The sequence below is a fragment of the Cuculus canorus genome, chromosome 8 (assembly GCF_017976375.1).
Source record: "Cuculus canorus isolate bCucCan1 chromosome 8, bCucCan1.pri, whole genome shotgun sequence".
NCBI classification, from domain to species: Eukaryota; Metazoa; Chordata; class Aves; order Cuculiformes; family Cuculidae; genus Cuculus; species Cuculus canorus.
Window position 1 is genome coordinate 10773865 of NC_071408.1, and position 17941 is coordinate 10791805.

The window sequence follows — 17941 nt, forward strand, 5'->3', positions numbered from 1 at the left end:
ACCTTTTTGTTTAGTCCTCTGCAGTAGTTGTGAGAAGTTGCCACAATGATGTGTTAGTGTGCCTGAGCCTGGCCTCAAAAGCGGAAACAAATATAATCTTTTGAAAAAAGCTCAGTCCCTGAGTAGGATAATTGTCATAAAATCCCAAGGCTTTTTGTAGGTGTTAGGGTTTAGTTTCAGAGAGTGGAGGCACAGAAAGTGTGCAGTAACCTTACTTTTTGAAGCACGAGTCACATCAGATTTTCTTACTTAATGAAAGTACGGCAAGTAGCTACTAAAATAATGGTTTGAAGCCCAGGAATAACAACTGCAAAACCCAGCTCAAAGCAGTTGGACAAGTCTTGGAGGTGTCTGGGTTTTGCTGAGTGTTGTACTTAATACTGTTTTTGAATTGAGTTGTGAATATTTTTTTAAATGATGGCTCTTTTTGTTTTCATGAAAGATTTTTTAGAGCATTATTCTGCCTGTTTAGATCACATGAACTTAATTGTCCTTTCATGATATAAGTATCCTTTCATAATATGAAAATAAATGTTGTCATACCCGTGCTTCAGTGAGCTGGAATTTACTTCAGAGTTGTTTTCGTTGTTTCAGATGAGACCAAAGTAGTTCAGAAGCACCGTAATAATATGAAGATCACAAACTGAGCAGGACACTAAGTAATAGTTGCAGGTTTGATATGTGTTAGCATTTCAGGACAGTAAAAGAAGTTACTGGAGCTGTTGATGTTGTTACAGTACGTAATGGGTGCTCCTGTGAAATGCTGTGCAGCTCCTTTGGCACCTCACTGAGGTGGGAATTTTACTCATTTTTTTGACCTCTAATCCCAGATTATCTAGAGCCTAGTTTTGCTTAATTCTGAGATTGTACTTTGCTCCGGATTGTGACTTTTTAAATTTACACTTGGTTTTGCTCTTGTAGTCTGCATCCTTGTTTCAAGTCTGGCAGTTACACTTCCACTAAGAACGGTGAAAGAAGGGAATTGCCTTTCTTTCCAATTTAGATGTTTATACATTAAACATTTTGCAAAGTATCAGAAGGCCTTATGATTTTCTTAGTGTTGCTAAAGCTTTCAATATGCTTAATGTTTCTCATGTAACTGTGCTTCACATCTGGTGAAATAATCTGCCTGACTTCATTGTGACGAAGAGGGGAGCTTGCCAGGCTGGTTCCTCCCTGGCGATGCTCCCTCAGCCTGCTGTGCTGCACAACACTCCATGCACTTATGCACAGGCAGTAGCTTTCGGTTCTGCAATAGAAGCAACCACAAATGTTATAGTAAGGCTTAGGAATGTCTGAACAAGAAATGATAAGAAATGAACAAGATGATAAGAAATGGGAATTGATGTAGCTAGTAATGAACTTGCGTTTCATGAGGTCTAGCAAATGCTTAAGGCCAGATTGCTGCTGGGTGAAGCAGTCCTGCTTTCTTTCCACCACAAGTCCCCTGGTTTTCCTTCCTTTTTTTTTTCTGGCACAAAACCAAGGGTTTTGGGGAACTGATCTAGTTGACACTGACATGAAAAATTTCAGACGCTTGGTTTGAAATTGGTCAGTTCTCTCACGTGGTTCACCTTGTCACTGCGGGATTGTCTGCACCAGCACGAGAGAGACGATGGGACAGGGTCACCAGGTGGTGGGAGTGCAGTAGGATTGCTTATTTGCAGAGACATTTATGCTTGAAATGTTTGTGGACGTGGGGCCTTAGATTTACAAGCTCTTTTAAGATATTTGTGTGATTCTGCACAATTTCCAGTGGTTTTTAATTAGTAATTTCTGAATTACTTAACATTGATGATATCTGTTCCCATGCTTGCTGCTCACTGCATTTGTTGGATACCACTGCTGACCTATAACAACTATGTTTTTTTGTGATACTAACTTGGAATAAAAATCAAAGATCCCTTACAGTATAAACACTCATATATTTAGACTCTTGTATCTCATCATTACACAGATGTGTTTGTGATATAAATACACACTAAATAGATGGGGAAAAAGTCTCTGTTTTAAGTAACTGTATTTATTGTCTCTCTTATTTTTATAAACATAGGATCTTATCTTTTGTTTCATGTCTGCCTTGAGAAGTTCTTGCTCCCTTCAGCAGGTGAAGCAAGAGTCCTTGTGCAAAGCACATGTGTTTTCCTAAAAGCTGCAGAACCCTCCCCAGATGTTCTCGGGACCAAAAATGTGCTTGTCCAATAAGAGTCAAATGGCTGCACTTTGATCTAAAATCTAAATTAGATTTGAATTAGATCAAAATTAGGTTGAGTTGATTTACAAGTTGAATTTTGCAACATATTCAGTATGCATGGTCCAGCCCCGGTTTAACATCCAGCCCAGAGGGAAGGAGAGATGCTGGCTGCGGTCTCCAGCTCATCGTCAGCAGGCCAGGGGCAAATGGGGGTGCTGTGGAAGTGCTGTGAAACTTGGTGGGTGTTTGAGATACTGTGTACTGGTAGCACCTCGGGAAGGTTTTGTGTCACTAGAGATTAAAACCGTTAGGGGAATGTAGAGTGGAATTTGGTTTCTGTTGAAAGGTTTAGGTTCAAGTTGTTGTGTTAGAAGCCTTCAAAATAATGTTAATTGTAGACTGATATATGGCCTAATTAACACTGATTATTTTGATAATTAACAGTTTATAATATGTTAATGAAAACTTTAAGATATTTTTGAAATGCTGATTTTAAATGGCTCTGAATGAAAATATTCAAATGTGACAGCTCTTCTAAAGTCTTTCTTGAGAGTGCTGCTTACATTGTAGTATTTTTAAGATCACAAATTACGCTTTTCTATGCCTCATAGAGACCTTTTTTTTTTCCTGTTCTTATTTTACATCCTTTTTTCCTCATGTGGAAAAAGGTTTCCTATCACTTTATTTCTTAATTAAATCAAAATGTAAAAATTGAACACATGCTTAAAAACAGTCAAAGGTTAAAATGCAAGAACTGAATGTGAAAATGGTTCAGTACATTATAACCTGCTACCATAACAATAAACATGTAGTTTCATAAATATAAAATAAGTCTTTTTAATAATCTAGTTTTTTCCTTAGTTTTTAGACATATTTTTGCACTGGCCTCAAAGCTTGATTCTAAGCTGACCCTCTCTTTAATATTAATGTACTCTGACTGTAATACTTTGTTCCTTTGCCTCTGATTAATGCTGTCTGTCAATTATTTACAGATCCAGTGGTACTGTGGAAGTTCCCGGAGGACTTTGGAGACCAGGTTGGAAACATGAGATTGAACTTTTTTTTTATGTTAGAATAATAATAAAAAAGCTCTCCTATTCAGCTGTGGAGAGGCAGATGCTAATGATAGCGAGGAGTTAGTCTTCACCCAACTGGTGGCTCGGTGATTAGAGTGCCTTTCTGACAGGAATATGCAATAGCAGCTGTAGAGCACTCTGCATCGTACTAATTCTCTGTGTCACCTTAGTTTTGTTATGGCATATTTTATAAGCTGCTTCTGTTGGAAGCACTGGGTTTTTATCTGTTTTAGATTGAAAATGTTGGAAATTTATCAAGAAAACTTTGACAAACGTTGATGTTATAAATTGTGCTAACAAAACACACCAGAAACAAAAAGCACGTATATATTCTTTCAATGCCAGAACCTGTGTGTCCAAATCCTTTACAATGCAAAATTTTATATATTTATGTAACGGTATTTTGCAGGTAGATACCCTAGCTATGTGCTTGGGAAAAAAAAAATAATCCTCAGACCTGTCAGACCCATATAAGAGTCAATGATCTGAATTTACTCATTTTTAAAGCGTGAAAATCCTAGTTTCTATCCATAATTAATCCTCAAAGGAAAGTTTATACACACAGGAATATGGATTATTTCACTGTTTGTAGTGATAGCAAAGCTAGTAATTAGTGTGGGTTTTTTTTTTCTCCTGGACTATTTTATTGAAGTTCAGCAACTTTAGGTGAATTTCTTCTGTGGAAATATTTTTATTTTCATAACAAAAACACGTAAAACCACTAAATAAAATAAATATCTCTCACTCAATGTCTCTCTTTGATCTTCATTTTAGAGTGACACTGAGTCAAACATATTCTTCATTGGTAATAGCGCCACAATGTATGTTCTGGAAATAATTTTGTACAGTAGATCTTGATAAATTGTTAATTTTTTTTTTTTTAGTCAATAACACGAGATTCTATAAAGACAGTAATAAGATGATTCATGATGAAAGGAATAAACATACAAACATAGAAAGTAGAATGTATGGTTATGGAGTAGCATCAGTCAGAAATGTGCAGCTTATAAGATAGTGATAAATGGTAGAGCAAAGTGTGCAGTTACATGTTCTTAGCTGGACATCCAGCAAGTTTTGATAATTTTCCTGGCTGCAGAATGATCATCTTCATTGTCATTTAAATTCTCTTTTTTCTAGTCTGTTTTGTTCTTTTTCTTTCGCCTGTGAAAGACTTGATCTTAAAAAAAGAAAAAAAAAGAAGGAAATTATGTGTGAAGAAAAATGGGAGCTTATTCAGTAAGTCGAAGGTTATTCAAAGAACAGCTGGTGTAGAAAAATGATTAGAAGATGAAGCCCACTAAAGACTGGAGGGGAATCATACAAAGATGCAATAAACATATCTCATCTATAAAAACCAGAGTCCTCAGGCAGCTCTCTGCCTTGGGCTCTGAAAAACCTGTGCCTGAGTGATGTAGGGAAGCCAGTGTTTCAGGTGAATTACTTGTGTTCATGGAAAATGCTATGTTTTAATCCTCATCCTTGCAAGGGAAATTTTCCTATTGGTACCACTGGATTTGAACAGAATGTGTAGCAGCTTCTGTAGCCATGCCCTGAGCAGAGCAGTCCAGTGAAATCAGCAGAAGCCTTTTGTGTGCATGTGTATGTGTGCGTGTTGAACTTGGTAGGTCTGGATTGGAGACCTAAATGTTTAGACCGGATTTAATTTTTTTAAAAATGATATCTCACTAAAACTAGCAAGGCTAATTGCAGTGAAGGTTTGGGGGGAGAATATTAAAACAACCCAAAAAGTCAAAAAACCAAAAGAGAAAGAAAGACAAGAAAAAGAATTCTCTCCATCCCATTTGCCAGTCATTTCTATTTTAAATTAAAAAATGTGTGAGTTAGTTTTTGGATGTGTCCCAAAGAATCATCTTTCCTAAAATCTAAGGGCTGTCTGTTTGCACAGTGATGTGATAACAGTGGGCAAAATATTTTCCTCTCTTCCTGATTTTTTCTACAGTTTATCATGTCACCTTTTTGTTGCTTTCATAATGCAAAGAAAACTTGTCTAAGCCATTTTGATTCGTCCTCTGTCTGACGTTCATCCTCTCAGTATGCCTGAACTTTCCAGTGCTGACTCGTCCCTAATCCTCTTGCTTATTCTTGCCCTGCCATTTGCTTTTATGCTGGGCACTATTCTTTTTAGACTCTTCTTTTTTCTTAAATGTCAACTTTGCAAAATCTTTTTTTGCAAAACATCCCATCTGTTTTGGATGGGATGTATTACAGGAACTACAGATGATCAGGAAAAAGAAGAGATTTGGGGTTTGTCATAATCGCTTATTCACACACAGTCCATTAAAGAAAAGAAACACTAAGGTGCAGTTTTGATACCGTAAAAAAATATGCAAGATTCATTGTCGATTTCTTTATCTGCCAAGACTGCAGGGAAACCATTTATTTTCTATCTGGTAATTCTTCAGGTGCCGGAATAAGAAGGAAAAGGGAAAAACACAGAAGGGGGAAACAGAAAAAAAAATACTGCTTTAAGGCAGGAAATGAAAAATACTTGTCTCTGCCAGGAGTGTTTTGTAAAGTTGGCTTGGTTTGATTTTGATCTGATTTTCAGTTAAACAATGAACTCATGCTAGATAGAATTTTAAGTACAAAGAACCACACTACCATTTCCAAGAACATCTTTATTAAAAAGTACCCCAAAAGCTGAAGGAACTGAGAGTTACAATTTGCTGTTGCACTGGCATTAATGCTATAAACATGAGTTTGACAGTGTTGTAAAAGCTTTCAATAATCTCAAAACTCTAGAAAAAATGTGAAGTTTCCTTATTTGAACATATATAGCTTCTCTGTGATTGTCCTCACAAGCTCACGTTTGGATGAGGAATGGGTTGTAGCCATTTAATTGAATGTTTTTTTAATTTAAAATACATCTTGAATGTATATGCCTATAGATATATGCGTATATCTATGCCTGTATGTCTTGTAGTATGTTCAAATCTTCCCTTGTGCTCAATGAAATTTTTGTGATAAAAGGTGCGTATGTTTTTGACCTTGGAATTCCTATTTTGTTTATTCAGACTGGTTATACTTGAGTTTAATTTCAAGTGGGAGTCTATACAGAGGAAATGATTATGCTATGATATCTGGAAACAAAAAAACCAACACCTTTGCTTCCAAAATTAAATACTTCGTAAGTGTTGAAAAAGAAAATGTATAACTCTGCAGAAATTAGTGTCACCCAGCAGAGCTGCGATTTGCTGATACTGGCTGTCTCCTCATGGCAGTGGTAAAGCCCTATTGATGTCAGATATGTCCAGATGCCTCCAGTATGCCTCTGTTCATAGCTGTTCTGGAAATAAAAACACTCAAGCTCCCAGTAACTTAATTGGGTTGAAACCTTCTTGGGAAAGGAGCTGTGTTGGCACAGGGAAGGATTGCACAGTGCTGATAGCACCAGTGGGGGTTAGTGGCCCTGCCAGAGGCAGTGCTGCTTTCTGTCTGGTCTTAACCTTTGAAGTGTGTGAAGTCTTAACATTTCTTACAAAGTCAGTGATTACTGCTATTTTGACTATTATTTTTAGCTGGGTAAGAATTCTGCTGCTTTTTAATCTGGCTGCTTATTGGCCCAAAGTGATTTCCGTCAGCAGGAGGTCCCAGAGTGTGTGGTGTGCAGACAAATGGATCCATTGAATAGATCTGATTCTTCTCCCTTCTAATCACATCATAATTTCTTCCTTTAGTCTTCCAGTTCTCTACTGGTGAAAAACATCTCACAAGAAAGATGATACAAGTAGCTAGTATGGCAAGAGACAGTCTTACCAGGTGCCGCTTTAGTAATAAGAAATATGACAAGTGATTGTTGGCTGAAGATGTGGGTTGAGAAAGAATTGAGACTGCGTTAGACTGTTAGTTGTGCTGCAGACTTTATCCTGTTGTCTCTCACCCTGCTTTCTCAGGCAAGCAGACTAATTTTGCTTTTTCATGTCAGGATTTTTCCAAACCCTGCAAATGAGTAACAAGTAAGGGATATGGCATCCTGTATGAGGAGTCTCTGCAGTGTTCTATGAAGTTACTGTAACACCCTTTGAGGTGTTACGTCATATTTTATATTATAACATCTGGTTTTTATTTTTAATGTATCTAATTATGGAAAAATCACCACTGAATTTTGAGCAACAAACCTTACCTTATCCTGTAGTGACCCAGCTGCCAAAGCCTAATGTTATACGTGTATATCTATCAGATTCATGTGAAAATGCTTGTGTGTATAAGAATATATAGATACACATGCATGTCTGTAAATATCAGTTGTTTAAGGCATAAATCCCATGAAGTATGATACTACTATATTAGCAGTCCCTCAGCAAAGCGGACTATTTTCAATGTATACGTTAACTACTGAAAGTTCTTCAGCCTGTGTTAAAGGAATGTCTGGTTGGAGTCGAAGTGCTCGGTTTCTTGCAGGATGGAATATTTAAGTGCATGGATTATGGCAGTAATTACATTAATTAAGTCAATATGAAAGAGGTTCTATTATTATTTTTTTTTAAAGATTTAAACAACAGCACAAGTTTTATTTAAAAAAAAATAAATCTCAAGAAGCAAGCTTAAGTCTGTTGTCTGAGTCAAAATAATGTGTGGAAGCCAGTTGTGATGATTTTGTGTTCCTCTGTGCTCTTCTAAGGGAGCAGCAGGAACCCGGGAGGTACGAGACTGTTTACACTCTTTCAAGGCTGCAGGCATGCTGCTAGGGGATGCATCGCACCGGCTTTCTGCGTTTGATGGCTTTGTTCTTTTATTCTGATGAGGCATTAAATACACGTTTCAAATGTTTATGCAAACTAGATAGGTCCTTGCTTTGGTGTTTTTGGTTTTCTATCGGTAAATCTTAAAAACAGTTAAGGTTGTTTTTTTGTTTTTGTATTAATGTTTGATTAGTATTTGGGTACATTGGTATGAGAAAGGGAGGAATCAATCTAATGAGATAACTAATTTTTGAAAATATTTTTATCTATATGTTACACATTATCATTTAGTGTAAGGATATTTTGAGACTTGAATTCCTGTATAACTTTGATGAAAACAGTTAACCCTGATGAGGTGATGGCAGCTTTGTAAGTGAGCTTTATCAGGTTAAGATAGTTTCCTGTGGTTTCCTGACCCTTCTTGTTTGAAATACATATTGTTTTTATTGAAGAATACGGTGTATGTAAGGCAGCAATGCTTTCTGTCTGTGGAAAGCACAACTGATAGATCATTGGCAGAACAACATTCAGAGGTGTAGTTATAGTTGCTAACCGCACTGTGTGAACAGAAAAGATCTCTCTGATCCTGATAAATACTCTGTGAAACAATGCCCACCTAGACATGCTGGAACACCCAGAATCACAGAGACCCTTACATCATTCGAGATGTAATTATTCCAAGATGCGTTCTCTGTCTCTTTTTTTTTTTTTTTTTTTAATTCATCTCAACAGAGGCAGAATAAATCTTTATTTTGATACTTGAAACTTTCTTGAAATTCTGAGGACAGGTGGTAACATCAAGTACACTTATATTCAGGATTGTGGCAATTTTGTTTTATAAAGCTTTTGAGTTAAAAATGTTGAACTTGATCAGCATATGGTACTAGCAAGCCTCATCTCTACCAGCTCTTTTGTTATCTCGTTATTGTCATAGGTCTTAATGACGGTTGTAAGCCATAGTTCTGGATGCAGGGGTTAGTCCACCCTGGGGAGGAGAGGGAGAAACAGCAGTGTGGATTATGGAAATATGAATTGATCTAAAAAGCAGCTCTCTTGTAACAGAATGGGACTCAAAGAAAGACTGGGGAGAAGCTGGTGAAAAGACGATGGAATATGATGTGAAAATGATCATCTGAATGCTTTCCTTTTCATTCCCAGCTGCTGTGTTCTGGTGAAAAGACGTGCATTTGTATATCTTAAGGCTGGGTGAAAAAGGGCCAGATGAATGGAATTACTTGTTAGATATGTTTTCATTTTGAGTCGAATAGATTATGTGCATTTTAATAGACTGTATGCATATATTAGCCAATTTTTTTATATTACAGCTGTGATATTGGAGAAACTACATTTTATAGAAATGTTCTTTTTTTTCTTTGCTCAAGTAAGTACAGTATTAATATTTGACTGTCTTCCAGATATTCTTTATCAGCCTATTGAAAATAACTGTTAGTGATTTGGCTTATTCCTACAGCCTACAGCGATGTGCCAAACCGAAGAAGACAAAATTAACTGATGGCTGAAGCAGTGATGACAATGATTTGGAACGTCTTCCAGAAAGACTGCCAAATTGTCATGTGTGATGTCGTTGTTGATTGACCTCAGCTGCCCTCAGAATATTCCAGTCTAATGTCACCTAATTCCTTATTCTCTGCTACCTTACACTTTCTCATCTACTTGATTAGTACCCTTCATCTATCTTAGTCTCCAATATGTTGCCTCTGTTTTACATTCAGCGTTGCTCTTATGTTTCATGTTTCAAGCTTACTGCTGCTTTTTGAGGGATATCCTAACTAGTTTAGCCTCTTTTTATGCTGGTACTGGAGGTATTATTCCTGAACACTGTGTTTGGTTCTTCACTCTTGCTCTGGTTTGCTTAATGATAATTTTCTGCAGAACTGTGAGGGCATTTGAGGTACATTGGTTCACTGTTACTGCTACAGATATTTGAAGTGTCACTTCAAAATAATTATGTTTTGTTACATAAAATAACTTTCTTTTATATATTACTTATGTTAGGAAACGGTCTGGGATCAAATATCATAATCCAAGTATAATGAAATGAAGGGTGCACTGGTGCCAATGAACAAGCTTTAGTGGGACTGGGATCAGGAATTGGAGTGATAGAGGACTTTGCCAGCAGCAAAAGCAAAGCAAAGGTTGTTAGTGAGCTGCAGCTGAAGGGATCAAGACTGCATGGTTTGGGATCTTGGACAAGGAATAAATGAAGGTGAAGCAGCTCCAAGCAAGTGACATACATTCATAATGTATGTCACATATGCAAGTGTCACAATGCAAGTGACATACATTCATACAAGTAAGTATATTCATCAGAATATACTTCTGGTACTCATTACTTCTGCGTAAGTTTTCAAGGCATTGTGAACTGCTTGGCTGGTAAACTCTACTTCTTCCCTAAGCAGAGATGTCGAGTTTCTGTTTTCTTTGTGTAAGTTGTTTCTGGCTGCAGTCGTTGATAAAAGTAGCAGTAGCAAAAGATTCACATCTGAGAAATAACCTATCTCTGAGGTTACAGTGCATGCATAGTGCTTTGTCCTTCATTTAGCTGCTCTTAGGAAAATCATACTGGGCTGGTGCAGATGCAGCGCATCAGTTCTTGAATTTTAGAGTAAAGTCAGGAAGACCTCTTTCAATTTATAGAGAAATCCTATTCACGATTTTTATTAATTTTAAGTAAGTGTGGTGAGTACTTGGGTTAGATTTGGGAGTGTCTTCCCTGAGCACAGGCAGCTTTATTCTACTGGATCAAAATGATACAACTGAAAATCTTCCTGGCTGTAGCTGGCTGTGCTGCCTGGCTTGCTGCCTCCCTCTCTTTTTAGCTGTTCAGAGTTGGCTTATGCTGTGTCAGAAGTCTAAGCTAAGCTCATTGACTTTATGCTGAAGTGGCTGATGAATTGTCACATGCAGAAACACCAGTCTGAAATTGTTGTAATCTCTAGCAACAACGCTGCAGCAGGGAGCCTGAAGGTCTGGACAGGCTCAGCCGCAGGTGAAGGGAATTTACATTGCATATATCCGTGAGGAAAAAATACATCTAATTGTATGTCCTTTGAGTTTTAATTTTTGTGATGGTCATCTGTCTGCATCTGGTAGCACAAGGGATATATTGGTGCTTTAAAATGATGCTTATTTGCTTCTTCCTTGTCCCTCTTTGGTCTTGGAGTTGTTCCATCTCCCATTTTTTAACACTATCGATAACACCTGATTTTAGTACTCAAAACCCGTTAGAACAAGTGATTCTTGTTGAGCTGTGTTATGGTAAGGCACAGAATTTGACCTCCACTGCCTGTAAAACAAGAAGTAACTGTTTCCTTTATTAAAAAGATCACAAATAATTGTACTTATGAAATGGTAATCCTTTGCCAGTACCTTAGAAGTGGATTTCCTTTCTCTGTTCCTTTTCTTTTGGCTACAGATTTTTTTTTGCTCAAGAAACAGCCCACACATGTAATCAGTTTCAGTACCCTTTACAACCTAACGGTTCCCCAACTTGCCCTACCACTGACACAGCTGCAGGAGCTGGCATGCTTCCCCCATAGGGGCTGCACACTGAGAGGTGGAGGAGTACAGTCAAGGCTTTAGCTTTTGGACTGTCTCACCTTATTTATCTGCATAGGTCACCTCTACTACAGATATTTTCTCTCAGTGTGGCACCCAAGTTGTTCATTTACTTACACGATACTTCATTTATTAACTACTTTTAAGTTTCTGAGTTGCCAGCAAAATTAGTATCATTTTATGAAAAAATCAGTGGAAAGTTCTGATTCTGGAAGAGCATCACCTGACATTATAAGACGCCATTTAACTCCTCAGCTTGAGCAGACCAATTCTTGCATATTAGCAATCTGCAGATCTGGTGCTGACCATTCTGTGTAAAATCAGTATGGGGCATTTACTGGTCAGACCACTTGTATTGTAGAAGCTTTCTAGGCAAGGAGTGACCTCCTACTACTTATAGACACTCTGATTCTGGACTTGGCTTCTAGGTAACTAATGCATTACTTATTTGTTCTTGGGATTTAGTTCAGAAAATGGAGCGATTTCGTATGTCGCGCATAGGCTGCTGTTCCTGGTTTCACTATTGTAGTAATAATTTTTTCTTGCTTGCTTCTGCTTCTGAAATGTAGCTGGGTGAAAGCTCATTGGAAAATTGGGGGAGTCAGAAAGTGTAAAGTGGTATTTCAAACAAGGTGGAGTTTTGTGTTTTTTGCCTGTGAGTTGAAAAAAAATGTTTTGTGGAAAAATCAAGACTTTTTTTTGCATCCAGACAGATGATTCGAAGGGGAGACTTGAAAGAACTTCAGTAGTTTTCAAAAAAGCTTACTGGTTGTACACCCAAAAGTCTAGCAACCTCTAATCACGTGTATGGAACAGACAGCATGGTGCCATGAGCAAATAGAAACCATTTTTGAATTCTTAAAGTAAATCCATTTAGCTATTTTTTTGGTTTTTTTGCCTTAAAAATGTTCACTTTTTTTTTTGCCTCTGACCATTCATTCTGTTTTCCTGCTTGCTGCATGCTGCGGGTCCTTCTGCCTTGACTGCTTCCATCAAAATTGAAGTTGCTTTGTTTTGTTTGTTTGTTTATTTCTTTTGTAATTACTACTATGCATAGTTTGAAGTTTGTAGTGAAATGCTAGAATTTATGGAGGAAAAAAATTTGGAATATGTTTGGACAAAATGTTCTTGGAGTTGAAATGAATCTGAAATGTATCAAGTGTCGTGAAGGGTAGAGTTTGAAATGCTTGAAATTGTATGACTTTTAAAGTGTATTTTATGGAAATGCAGCTATTTATTATTTGTAGTATACTCTGGTAGTTAATTTTCCATTAAAAGTGTATTTTCTTGATGATCAAGAAGAAAATCAAGCAAACAGGAGCCTTTGGCCTGAGTGTCAACTGTGCTTCATGCCTGATACTCTTTGGATTTTGCAAGTGGCATCTACCTTGCCTCTCATAAGAGATGCTGCCATTGGGAGTGCATAATAATAAAGAGTCACTAATTTTCCTACTGCATGATGATAGAAAATTGTGTGACATACTCTGATATCCTTTTTTGTACACAATGTAATGAACTTTCTTAAAGATAAAAAAATACTACCTTAAAAATTAAATATTGCTCATAGGAATCCCAAGAGTGGAGACGGAAGAGCATATTTCCTGTTTTTGCCAGCTTTCTCATATTACATAGAGAATAATGGTGTCCCTGACATGAGTCAGGGAAATAAGGAGAAACTATTTATCGGTGAATGGGATACAAATTTTAAATGGTTGCTATAGTTGTATGGCGAAGTATTATTTCTCTTGGTTATGTTTGCCTTGCCAGTAATAGGGGTGGTTAGGTGGTAGCATTCAATCTACCCTTATTCTAATGGGAATTTTCTTTGGGAAGAAGAGCGTTGTCACGTTTTATGCTTTTATTATGAATTTCAGGAAAGTTGAGGGTTTGGGTTTATTTTAAGCAGTTAAATGAGCCTGTACTGAACTTAATATTGCACTAACTATTCTGCTATTAGTAACTGAGCTTGTTATTTTAAAGTGATGCTATGATATGCTGTGCTGGACACAACTGTGGCTGGAAAATGCTCTATTTTTAACTGGTTACATGATGAAATTCAGGAACAATTGGACAAATAGACCCTCCAATGTTTTATAACTTACTAAACTATCTGAACGTTCAAACTTACTCTGTTTTTTAGGAAGCCTTATTCTTCAGTCTTGCAGGATAGTGAGATTAACAGTGCCTTTTAAAGTACTCAGGGTTAATTAATTCATTTGTTCTTTACTCCTTGTAAGGTGCTTCTGAAAGATGCTCTAAAAGCAGTAAAGTATTATGAGTACTGCCTGGGATGGCAACCTGAGTATGCTGTATGGGGCACGAGCACCCTGTAGTGTGTCTCCAGTCAAAGTGTACTGCACCCTGGTCGTGGCACTCTTCAGGTCACTGGCTTGGTTTAATTTGTTTTTGTCTGTATTTAATGTACTGTTAGATCTAAGTGATGTTGCAACAATCATCTGTAAGTTCAGTAGCACATGCAGCTGACCTTCAGGTCTCCACTGCCACCTCTGTGATAGCCACTTCTTTATGGGATTTTGCTTCTCTAAGATCTCAGGACATTCTTGTTGCCTTGTTGTATAGAGCCCTTCTCTCCTGCTGCCTCAACTGTCTTCATGGTTTAACTTATTGCTCTGGAGCATACAGAGCAACTAGACTAATATACCAAAAATCTTCAGCTGCCTGTCTGGTAGGTGCAGGTAGATGAACCAACCTTTTCTTCCTTCCATCCTCACCTGAGCATGTAACTGAGAGGTGGCCACGTGGAGAAGGGATAAGGAGCAGGAACAAGAGACTTTAACTCTGGAATCTGTAAGCGATCTCCTCGTTTGCAGGTATTTGACTCCTCATTCATCTTAGACAACAATTTTTTCTCTAAATAAACTTTAGAAAGATGAAATCATGACATTTCTTAGAGAGCAAGTCTTTTAAAAGGCTTGGTGTTTAAGTGTTATGAGTAACCTGATTCTTCTGAATGTCTGTCGTAGGCTGTGTGATTCTAATCACACACTTGATTTAACAAATATGGAAATGATAGCTAAAATATTTAAAATTGGAAATTTCTGACTTTTAAAAAAAGATTCTTGTAACAGTGAGGTGATGTGTAACCTTAAGGTAGAATTTTATTTATTTATTCTTAAAAGAGCTTTGCACTTCTACCCTAAACTATCTGCATTTAATTTCTATGCTCTTTGCTTTAAGTGTTCAGAAAGCAGTTGCTAGGGGTTTTTTTTACCTTAAAGAACTGCTAGATAATCACTGAATGATGCACTTTGGAAAGAAGCACTTAGAGGATAAAAATAGTTATGGAGGCCTGATAATGACTTCCATACTTTAGACCTTTGGATTTCCGTGAATGTAATCTAAGATTAATTTTTTTTTTTTATTATTCAAACCATTTGGGCCTTTCTTTATTGCAGCTAGAATTTTCTGATGAGATTTTTAGCAGAGGTACGAGCTAAGTCTTTGAAATATAACTGCTGCTGCTGGCTTCGCACGGGTCCCTGCTGTGGATGTGCGTGACTTCAGAGGAAGCAGAAGGAAAAGTCAGTGGTGAGGACAGAGCTTGCCTTTTCATCGGCTGTTTTATGTGGCAGCATTAGAATTTCACCTTTGTTGAGCCTTTATAACAAAGGAGTCAATGCTGAAAGATGCTAAACAGACTGTCTCTGATTTAAGAATGAGCCTAAATCTGTACTTAACTTTAAGTATGTAAATATCCCCATTGAAGTTACTGGTTTGAGTGAGAAATACCTGTCTTAAATCTCAAGTAGTTTCCTTGTTTGGACTGGCACAGGGTGACTGAAAACAATGATAAGAATAGAGACCCTTTTGAGGAAAGCTGAGACAGCACGTGTGATTAAGAGTGAAGAAGAGAGGACATGGGAGTTGGAGATGGAGATTTGAGTAGGGACAATTGGTAAGAAGAACCAAAACAGAGACTTGCAGTCAGGTGTTTCAAGAGAAGACATTTAAAAGGGGGTTAGCATGGAGAGGAAGTTCTGGCAGGAAGATAATAAGAGTGTTGAAGGACAATTAGATGAAATACTGAGATAGAATAGCAAGTAGCTTTTGTCAACAAGGAAAAAGAAGGAAACTGTTTAATAAAGTAGTTATGACTAAGATAAGACTGACAAAAAAGAGAGATTCCCCTTTCGGTGAAAAGGGGCAGAGAAAAGGACTTCACAAAAATAAGGTAGAGAAATAAGAGGCAGACAAAAGATAGACAAAGACTGTTACTGAGAAAGAAAACATTTGAAGAAGTGAGGATAATGGAGGTGGAACAGCAAATGTGGTTTATAACTATGTGGATGACCATGTGGTTGTGCTTCTACAACTGATTTTTCTTTGGCTGACTTCTGCCTCAAAATGGAATAGAGATGAGGATAGATAGGTAGTTATTTGAGTGCTAGTTTATATGAATGGTTTTGGTAACCTGATCTGGATTATGTAATTAAATAATTCAAATCATCTTGGTTAGTATCTATTTTATTATATTTAGGCCATTTCTGGTTTCTGTGGGTAATGGACATGGTGTGACTGTGTCTCAGTGTAAGCCTGTTGCCTTTCTTTAATGGACCTGGAGTAGAACCCACCTGCTTGCTTGAGGAACAGTCATGCTGGAGATAAACACAGAAACAGCTGGAAGGTAGCAGGACTCTTTTAAAAGAACAGTGTATACGAAGTTGTTCAGCATTCTGGATACCTTAAAATATTCCTATCAGGAAAGATTTTCAATCCTTCTCTGGGGATGCACTTGGGAAAAATCAGGTTCTTTTCTCTCCCTTCTTAAATGTGAACTGTAGAATAAGTTATAATGAGAAAAATAAAGCTGGGATGAATAGTTCCCACATGCTTCTAACCTCAGAAACTAATCAGGTTAAGCCTCTATACTTAATTATTTCAGTAGTATAATATTAAGTGATGAACTTAATTTCTGCTAGTTCGTCAGTTCATCAGGCCTCATCTACTTAGAAAAAGGTAGCTTGTTGAAATGCATAAGTTAAAGTGAAAGAACCCACTCATACCTGTGCAGAGATACATTAATAACCCAGAATATATATATATGTATGTAATATATATGTAATATATATATTACAGAATAGATACACATATATATATATATATGTAAAATCTGGTGCAATTTTCCTATAGAAGAATCTACTATACCTTCTTCCAGCTGTTAGGAAGATCTCGTGTCTTGTTCAAGTGAGAAAAGAGACAGGTATCCTCCCAAATCACTGCTCTACAGTGTATACTGAACAGCTTCATACAAACTTTTTATCTATGTAGATATAAATCCTGTCTTTTCTAGTTATAGTAAGCAATATGGTATATATCTTGAATTAACCAAAATGACTAACCAATGATTTCAGTTAAGGCCAAGATTGTGAATTATCATGAGCTTTTCTCCAGAAGACTGGCCTGTATGAGTTCAGAAGCATCTTCTACCATCTTTTACATGAATTACCAGTATAAGTATCAAACAGCAAGGAATTCTAATAATTCTTAGTTTTTAGGCTTCTGTAATATTATCTCAGTGTGTAGCCAGTGAGCATGAACCGATCAGGCTAAAGTTGCGTATTGCAGTTGATGAAAGTGAATTAATAAAAACATTGGACCATGACCCTGTGAGAGTGTTAGTTTCTGCTGCTGTGCTATAGGCATAAATGCCATTTCCATTTTTGTTTAAGCTTTTTGTGAGGGAAGTAGCATGCTGTAGTTCACATTAATTTTATGATTTTCTTTCTTGTGAGGCTTGTAGAAAGAATGAGATACTTGTCCTTTAACTTAACAATTAAACTCCATTGCATATGCAACTGTAGATGTTTATTCGGTGTTTGAAAGCAAAGAAATAGAGAATCTTTTAATTGCTTTTTTTTTTACAACATCGTTATCCTTTCCCCCATGTAAAATTTCTTTCCTTTATGGCACAGTAACCATTTCTGAAGGCACTAATACTGTGGGAACCGAAGGAGGAAATAATCATGGGACACAGCCAAGGATATTTTGTTTTCTGAAGACTTCTACAACCTATTGTCTTCAGAAATACACATATACTTTTGTGAAGCTATGAAAATAAAAGACTGTAAGTGCGTTATACTTTGTCTGAGAGTGTGTATTTTGACCTAAGAGTGAGTCCTGGCAGAGTTATGGATCCTTGAAAATGATGACCATTAGGAGACAGAGCTCAAATTTTATTAATTACAGAGGTTACTGCAAGTATCAACATGAATAATGACTGCGTATATGAATGTGTATATAATGTCATTTGCATTTTAGATTTGTCTAGGAGCATCTTGGGTGCATCTTGTTTTCTTCCACTTTAAAAATCTGAATAGCACCTGTAATTAAGGGAGAAAACTGAGCCCTGGAAGCTAGGTAGGAGTCCA

At 37.0% G+C, this 17941-nt stretch overlaps 1 protein-coding gene across 6 annotated transcripts in view; it reads left to right on the forward strand.

The window, feature by feature from the left end:
* The window catches only part of DENND1B (DENN domain containing 1B), a 162019-nt gene that overhangs the window by 40093 nt on the left and 103985 nt on the right, over positions 1–17941 (forward strand). For all 6 annotated transcript variants that reach the window (XM_054072747.1, XM_054072748.1, XM_054072749.1 and 3 more), the window contains exon 3: positions 3187–3230. In XM_054072747.1, coding sequence (XP_053928722.1) covers positions 3187–3230 — 44 coding nt within the window. The remainder of the gene's footprint in view (positions 1–3186; positions 3231–17941) is intronic.